Raw genomic sequence first — 7,712 nt, 5'->3', positions numbered from 1 at the left:
GCGGCGCTGTGGGCTCTGCAGCTCGGCGAGAGCGGGAGGGGGGCGCCGATGGGGAGGGGAGGCGAGTGCTGGGGGCGGGGACGTCGCAAAATGGAGGCGCCGACCGAGAGGGGCTCCCAGCGCGCCGCCACGGGGCAGGGCCTGGGGAGTCCTGGGAGAGCTGATCTGGGCACGTTGGGAGGAGCCCCTAAAGCCTGGGGCTGTGGGGGGTGGGCTAGCCCGGTAGAACCCAAACTTCCCTGCTGACTGCTCTGGGTTCGCGGTGGTGGGTAGGGTAGCAGCTGGACCGCCTCCCCGCAGCCCTTTTTCACCAAGCTAGGAGGGGCCTCGAGGTAGGAGACGGCGCGGGGCGTGGGGTGGAGGCTGGAAGCAGCCATGGAATTGCCCTGGTCGCACTCAACTTGCCGGCTCGAGTCCGTGTACATATCCCAAGTCATGTACGCACACCCAGTGCACAGGCACACGCTCCACCTAACCAGACACACCAACTCACAGACACAAATTCAAATGTACACCTCAAAGTGTCCACGCATACTCGCAAACATACACCCCCTTCTCATGGACGTGTCATTAATCAGATAGTCAATCCGCAGCATACATAAACACCCGAACTACATACACCTCGTTTTAGACACACTGTAAAGCCTAAAGAGCAGCCACACCCGGAGTCAGATGAATCTCCTGATTCACAGACACCCTAAGTCAATGATACACCCCAGCTGGGAGTGAACACCCTCACTCGGAGACATTTCCAAACTCGCCATCCCAACACACCCCTGCTCACTGGCACCCCAAGGGCACGCCTCTGTTACATATACGTAGTGGCCCAAAGACCCCTTTGTCCCACCCTAAGGGTTTCTTCAAGTGAACCCAGGCCTCCCTGGGTAAACCACCACCCAGAGATCAGAGAGGGGAGTGACCCCATCAGCCCCACGCTCCTCCCCCCTCAGGCCCGTGTATCTCTATCTCCTGTGCGGGCACCTGGGAAGCAAGAAACAGTATCTATCTAGTCCCAGTTTAGCGCTAACTCGCTGCCAGACCTTGGAAAAGCCTTGGTCCGTCTCCAGCCCCGCTGCCCCCGCATCCCTCAAGCGCAGCGATACTAGGAAGGTCTTCATGACTGTACACAACGGGGTGGGAGAGAAGGGGACGGTGGACATGTGTGCCCCACCCCACTCAGGAAGCCATCCCACTCTCAGTGAGCACCGACGAGGGCATACGCTGGGTCCAGGACCTCCGGGTCGCGTATTTTCGAGAGCTGTCTCCCCTCCCCCGCTGCGCGAGGCCGCCACTGCACGCGTGTGCGCATGTCTCGGGCAAGCCTGCGTGTGGGGGCTGGGAAGAGGGGGCGGTCCCCAGGCTGAGTCACTGAGAGCCCTAGCTCTTGTGGCAGAAACAAGGGACTGGCTGGTTCCTCCTCTTTCTCGGACTGGGACCCCCCCCAAATCTGCCCCGCAGTTCTTTTCATCTTTCCCTGCCCCTCACCTTGAGCAGCTCCTTGGGGAAGTCACCCCCATCGTTGAGACCCTCCAGGTTCCCAATGAAGTCCCCGCAGGTCATGCGCTTGCCGATGTTCTAAGGAGAGTGCAGAGGCCTGTAAGTCTGGAGGTGTCCTAGGCCCCTTAGGCCAGGGAGTCTCTGGACTAGGGATCTGTTTTCTGGGCTCCCTCCCTCCTCTTCCCCACTCACGTGGCCATGGAGATCGGTGTTAAGTAGCATGAGGGCGCAGGTCAGCGTGTGGGCACCATCTGCAGTAGAGTTAGCCTTCAGCCTGGGCCACCACTTCCCGGGGACTATTTTCACACAGACACCTACCTTCCCCAGGTCTCTCCAAGGAAAGATCCCCTTTCCCAGCACATCCCTCAGCAAACACTTTGCCCTGCATCCCTGAGGTGCTGGGGGTGTGGAAGCTCATAGCTGCTCCCCACACTCACATGCCTCTCTGGTCTGTGCACGAAACACACCCTACCAGCAAGGCGGCCCCACAAAGACATGCAGACCTGTGCAGCCAAACGGAATCCCCACTCCCGCCAAGCACTGTCCTCCACGTTTGTGAACAACTGCACACACACTCTCCCGCTACACGCCTCTGCACAATACGCGCTTGAATCTAGCAGTCGGCCCACTCACATGTACAGTCCTACACACGCAGCCAGCACTGCACACATGTATAAGAGGAGTGGTCTGCACACATGCATGCTCACATGCCTGCCAGCATGGCATTCATTCACCAGTGCACACACACACATGCTTCTATGCATACACATGCAAAGCCCAGCCCGTTGCCTCAGCCTCAGCGGCCCCCCGGTGGGGCAACCCCCGCCCCTCCCTGCTCCTGCTCCCTCACCCTCTGAGGACAAGGCTCCGGGATTGCACTGGAAGTATCGCTGGGAGAAGTGGGCCAGCACGCGCTCCCGTTCCTGGGTTTCACCCATTAAGGCCAGCTCCTTCAGAAACACCCTGGGGCGGGGCAGAGAGGACAATGTCCTGTCGTCCCTACCCCAGGACCCCTTCTCAGGCAGCCCCACCCTTGGCCCTACTGAGCCAGCTTGGGAAAGGTTGTCAGGGAAGTTTGGGAGAGGTGCAGGGGCTCAGAGCAGGCATGGCTAAGGCCCTGCACACCAGGCCTGGAGAGGGGAGGCTGCCCCCAAAGGACTTAACACCCACCTGAGAGCCTGGTCCAGAGTCATGCCCGTAAAGACAAAGAACTTGAGGTACTCGCCAGCTACCAGTTTGCTGAAGTCATTGCTGTGGGCAGGGCAGAGAGACAGGTGAGGTCATGAGGGAGAGCGTCAGGAAGGCAGGCAGGGGTTACCTAGAGACCCGGGGTGATGGATGGAGGGGATGTGGAGGTGCTGCCTGCAAGATGCATCTCCCGCCCCCATCCTCAGCCCCAGCCCAGGGGCTTTACTTCTTGCCCAGGTGCCGGGCCACGTCAGCCTTCCTGAACCCGTCAAGTCGGTACAGCCTCTTGGCTAAGCGCTGTGCAGCCTCCAGGTCTGCTTTCTGCCCGTTGGACAAGGTGTCTGTACTTCCCAGTGCCAGCCGCTCCGTGCTGTCCAGCTCCGAGTCTGAGTCGGACACCAGCTGGGTCAAGGGTGGTTCACTGCCAGGGTAGGACACCAGCTCAGGGGGTTGGGGGGGGCAGGGCCTAGGGGGCCATCCAGACCCTCCCGCTGCTTCCAGACCCAGACAGACAGTGGAGAAGTTGAGAGAACATGGTGAAGGCACTTTTCTTTTCTCCCAGAAAGCGATTTTACAGGTTCTCTCCATTGGCCTACTCCATCCTTACCACCACTCTGTGGAAGTCCTGCCTCAGATCTAACCCACGTTCATCTTGCTGCTGTGGGAGTTCTGGCTGCATCCCCAGACTCCCAGGGGCATAAGTTTGCTAGTGGACACAGATTCCCCATTCCCAACACTGGCCCTGTTCAAAACACAGTCCATATCTCTGAAAATATGGGCAGAGGTGGGATTGATGGTCTGTCAGAGAGAAACAGTGAAGGGTCAGGCAAAGACTTGAGGGCAGCAGGGCCACCCTCAGGCCTGCTCCTCTGTCATTCCTCCCCTTCTGAGGGAAAGGAGGCTCCTCCTCCATCCCTCCCTTCCACCCACCAAAGAGCAGACTCTGCGGTGGGAGAGATTGGGGGTCAGGGTGTGCTCTCTCACCCCTTCCTTATCCTCCCCTTTCTTCCCCACCCCAGCTGCTCTACTCGCAAAGCCACCTGTCACCCCAGAGACAGAGGCCGGAAACTCCTGGTTGCTAGGCAACCCTGTCTCCCTGGCCACCCCCTCCTGTTGCCATGGCTTCCATGACTGAGAGGGTAACTGGCGGAGGAGGGGGAGCAGAGAGGTTAGACTGGTGAAAGGACTTCCTGGAAAAGGGTGGGAGACTCCTGATTGCGGAAAGGAGGGGTGATGGTGGAGAGAAGCCAGGGGAAAGGCTGGTGGCTCCATCTTTGGGAGAAATCTCCCAGCTGGATGGGAGTAAGGTCATATGAACTCTAAGCAGGTTAGAGGCTCTGCCGGGGGAGGAATCGGCCCTTCCAGAGAGAAAGGAGGGTGCTCTCTGGAGACTCCTGCGACTTCAATCATGTCTTCTCAAGTCACTAAGACCAAAGAGGGCCCTGTTAGGGACTCTGCCTCAGAGCCAATGAAAGTAGTCCTCCAAATGGAAAACCAAACACCTGCAACCCCCTTACCATTCCCACTCAGGTCAGATATACAAACAACAGAACATCCCTGTGCTCAGGCTCTGTCTCGTGGGCCAGCTGCTCTTGGGATCCTGGGACCCTAGAGCCCTGGAAACTTCAGGTCTGAGGGACCAAGGGAATCACTCACCTGCCTAGAGGGGCTGCCCCCAGCCCAAAGCTGTCCTCAGAGCGGCAGGGACTGGAAGACTCCCTCCCTGGGGCCAGCTTGGCTCTGGCCTCTGCCTCCTCCTCCTCCCCTCTCTGAGTCCAAGGCCCATCAGCAGCGGAGCTGGTGCCAGAATCTGGCTCAAGAAGGGCAAGTGGGGCAGGAGCAGGTGGGTCAGGCCGTGGGGCAGGGGGCTGTGGGGGCAGCTCAAAGGTGAAGAAGGGGCTCTGGGTTGGGCCAGGTGAGGCCAGGGCTTCCAGTGAGGCCAGGCTGGTGTAGGAGGTGCCCTTGGCCCGGTGTGACTCCAGGATGGCTTCAAACACACAACTGAAAGAGTCAGGCCCGTCAGCAGAGGGGCTGGTCCCAGGCAAGAAGGGCACTGGCGACTTGAGGGGCATTCGAGTCCCTGGCCTGCAGGAGCAGGGAGAATGTTTGGTTAGGGGCACCAGCCGTTTTCAGAGGGCAGATCCTGGGCCACATCTCACTGAACTCTCATACTGATTCTGTGCGAGGATCATCACCCCATTTCATTTGCAGAGAATGAGGTTCAAAGAGAGGAGGAGGAAGCCGTGTACTTCAGGCTGCAGAACCAGGACTCAGACCTCTGACCCTATCTGACCCTGGTGCTGAAGCCTCCCATGCTGTGTCCTCAGCCCCCTCAAAGAAAAAGAGGATCCCCACCACAGGCTCCCCAAGCTATTCAGTGTCCCAGGGCACCCCAGGCCTACCCCCCCAGCACCCAATCCTCTTCCTCCCTCCCTCCCTCGCTGCTAATCTCCCTCTCTCCTCCTTTTCCCTGATCCGCTCCCCTCCTGCCATCCTGTATCTATTTCTGGCAACATCTTAGGAGAAGATGAGTCTCCAAGTTGCAGTGGGGTGTGAGACAGGAGAAGAAAGCCCCCATATGCCCCACTCTCCTGCCAGGACCCAAGATCTGGACTGATGCTCCCATTCCTCCAGGCTTCCTTTAGGCCTCTGGCCTCTCACCTTGCCCCTGGGCCTGCTAGAAGAACTCTCAGTGCCCTGCCTCCTCTCTCCTGCCTGCCCCCTATCCTCCTGGCTTCATGCCTGATGCTCTCCAGAACCCTCGTGTTCTTCCAGGCCTAGGCCTCTGTGCTCAGTCTTCTGCTACCCACACTACCCTGCCAGCACCCCAACCTTGGTCCTGATGCTCCTGGTCCCATCCTTGCTTTTGTCCCATTCCCTTCCACCCCAGCTCTGCCTCTGGGCCAGTGACAAGGAGCAAGCCACTTTCTTCTCCCACTCCCTCACTCACCGGGCTCCCTCTGAGGCCTCAAACACTTCATCATCCACATCCTCTTCCCCACCTGCCTCCTCCTCCTCCTCCTCACTGCCACTGCTGGGATGAAGGCCAGGGCACAGGCCAGGACGTAGGGCAGGTGGGTGAGCAGTACCAGGTGGGCCTTCCGAGCTGGGCTGACTCTCAATGGCCGAATCAGCTTCCTCCCGCTCAGCCAGCACCTCGTCAATGTCCGTCTCGCGGTAGCACCTCAGGGGCACCGTGTCCAGGTCCGTCTCAGAATACTTGGCCGCTCTCCCCACAGCCACCCCAGAGCCTTGCCTTGGGCCCACTCCAGGTGGAGATTGGGGGGCCTGCTCTGGGGGCTTAGCACCTGCAGGATGCATAGGCCTCCAAGTCAGGAGGTCTTCCAGTGTAATTCCCTAGCCTGCTCCTGTTCTAGGAACTCTCTCTGACTGCCCTCACACTGGCAGGAAGTTCCTTCACCGTCTGGCCACCACTCCTCATACTACAAACTCAGCTTGTTCCTGGTGTTGATGGAGCTCATTTCAAACCAAATTTTTATCTAACACCCTCGAGGGGCCTCTTATCTCCTCCAAGGAATGGCCCTTGAGATCCTTGCATCCCCTCCTTCTACTACCCAGCTTCCTCTAGGTACCCAGCCCAGCCGCTAGCCCTGAGCTCTCCCCATCATAACACAGGTGGGAAAGGGACGGCCTGGAGGGGCACTTGCCAGCTCAGAGCCCAGGAAGGGACTGGAGGGACTCTCAAGGACGGCTCCCTACCAAGGCCCAGCTGCTGCGGGGAATGTCCTGCCTCATTCTCCTTGCCTCAGTCCCAGGCCTTACCTGAGCTGGGGGGGTCCAAGGAGCCATAGAAGAATTCCCATTTGGCTCTAGCAATTCTCTGAGCATGAGAGGAGACTTCCCCGGGGGAGGACCAGGTGTCCCCCTGAGCCAAGGAGGGAGAGATAGACACAGGCACCCAGAAATAAAGCCAAACACGTGGAGACATAGGAACACAGGGTAGAAACACAGAAATAAACACACAGGGACAGAGATGGAGAAGCAGAGACACAGGGACCAAACACAGAAGGCAAGAAAGATATTTAGGAAGATTGAAGGATTCAGAGTAAACAGACAGATCCGAATCTACCAGGTGACCAAGCCTTGCCCCTTCACTGGGACCCTGTGGCCCCAGGGAGCCCACGGGGGATCACAAACCTGGTTCAGGAGTCCGGTGTTGGTAGGTCCTCGGAATAGTGTGGCCAGGTGCTCAGGGGGACCCCCCAGCCCATTGGGGAGAGAGGAGTAAAGGCCATCTGCCCCAACCTGGGGTGGGGCGGGGGGCCCGATTAAGGGGCCTCGGTGGCCAGACAGGGCAGAGCCTCCTCCGGCTGGAAGTGGGTCTGACGTGGACGCCTCCAGCCGCAACTTCCGGTTAGAACCAGGCCTAAGGGCTGGGGTGGGTCTGGGAGGAGAGACCCCACCCAGGTCCCAGCTCCGACTCAAGCCTCCGGGAGCAGGTAACCCATTCAGTGGCCTCACACTGGCCTTCTCCACAAGGCGGAAGATGACCACAGAGCTCTGGGCCCCAGGTGGGGGCTGCCCAGGGGGGGAAGAGGATGCCCACGGTGAGGGAGCAGCACGGGGTGAAGGGGGACCACGCAGGGGCGTACAGGGCGCTGTCACACGGCCCAGTTCCCGGCCCCGGGGACCTGGACCTGCCACCCGCCGTAGCAGGGAGCCTGTGCTGCCATACATGCTGGCCGGGGGGCTCTGGGGCACAGGGCCCTCGGGGAGCCAGCGGCGTGGGCATCGTGGTGGGGAGATGGCACAGTCGCCTTCTGAGCAGAAGCGCATGGCACCCTGGGCCATGCTGGGGCCGGGGGTCAGGCTGGGGGAGCAGGGATGGCGAGGCCAGGCAGGGAGTGAGGGGGCAGCATGCTCTTCAGACAGGCCTGCAAGAGAGGAAGGGGAGCAGGGGGTGAACTGCAGGAGAGCCGAGTGCAGGAGAGCAGGGGCAGGGTGGGGACGCGGGCTGGGGCCTCTGAGCACCAGGAGCCTAGCCTACACTGGAATTAGGGGCTCAC

At 59.9% G+C, this 7,712-nt stretch overlaps 1 protein-coding gene across 1 annotated transcript in view; it reads right to left on the bottom strand.

The window, feature by feature from the left end:
- PSD (pleckstrin and Sec7 domain containing) overlaps positions 1-7,497 on the bottom strand; it is a 12,886-nt gene extending 5,389 nt beyond the window's left edge. Inside the window, exons 1-9 of the mRNA XM_007939901.2 lie at positions 6,844-7,497; positions 6,469-6,571; positions 5,636-5,993; positions 4,342-4,770; positions 2,912-3,106; positions 2,668-2,748; positions 2,348-2,460; positions 1,690-1,748; positions 1,486-1,575 (exon numbers count right to left, since the gene is read on the bottom strand). Coding sequence (XP_007938092.1) covers positions 1,486-1,575; positions 1,690-1,748; positions 2,348-2,460; positions 2,668-2,748; positions 2,912-3,106; positions 4,342-4,770; positions 5,636-5,993; positions 6,469-6,571; positions 6,844-7,497 — 2,082 coding nt within the window. The remainder of the gene's footprint in view (positions 1-1,485; positions 1,576-1,689; positions 1,749-2,347; positions 2,461-2,667; positions 2,749-2,911; positions 3,107-4,341; positions 4,771-5,635; positions 5,994-6,468; positions 6,572-6,843) is intronic.
- Positions 7,498-7,712: the final 215 nt, after the last annotated feature.

Source organism: Orycteropus afer, unplaced genomic scaffold (assembly GCF_000298275.1).
Source record: "Orycteropus afer afer isolate SDZICR_OR568_19922 unplaced genomic scaffold, OryAfe1.0 scaffold00064, whole genome shotgun sequence".
NCBI classification, from domain to species: Eukaryota; Metazoa; Chordata; class Mammalia; order Tubulidentata; family Orycteropodidae; genus Orycteropus; species Orycteropus afer.
The sequence above is the reverse complement of the archived record's forward strand: the minus strand, read 5'-3'. Positions and strand labels throughout refer to the sequence as shown.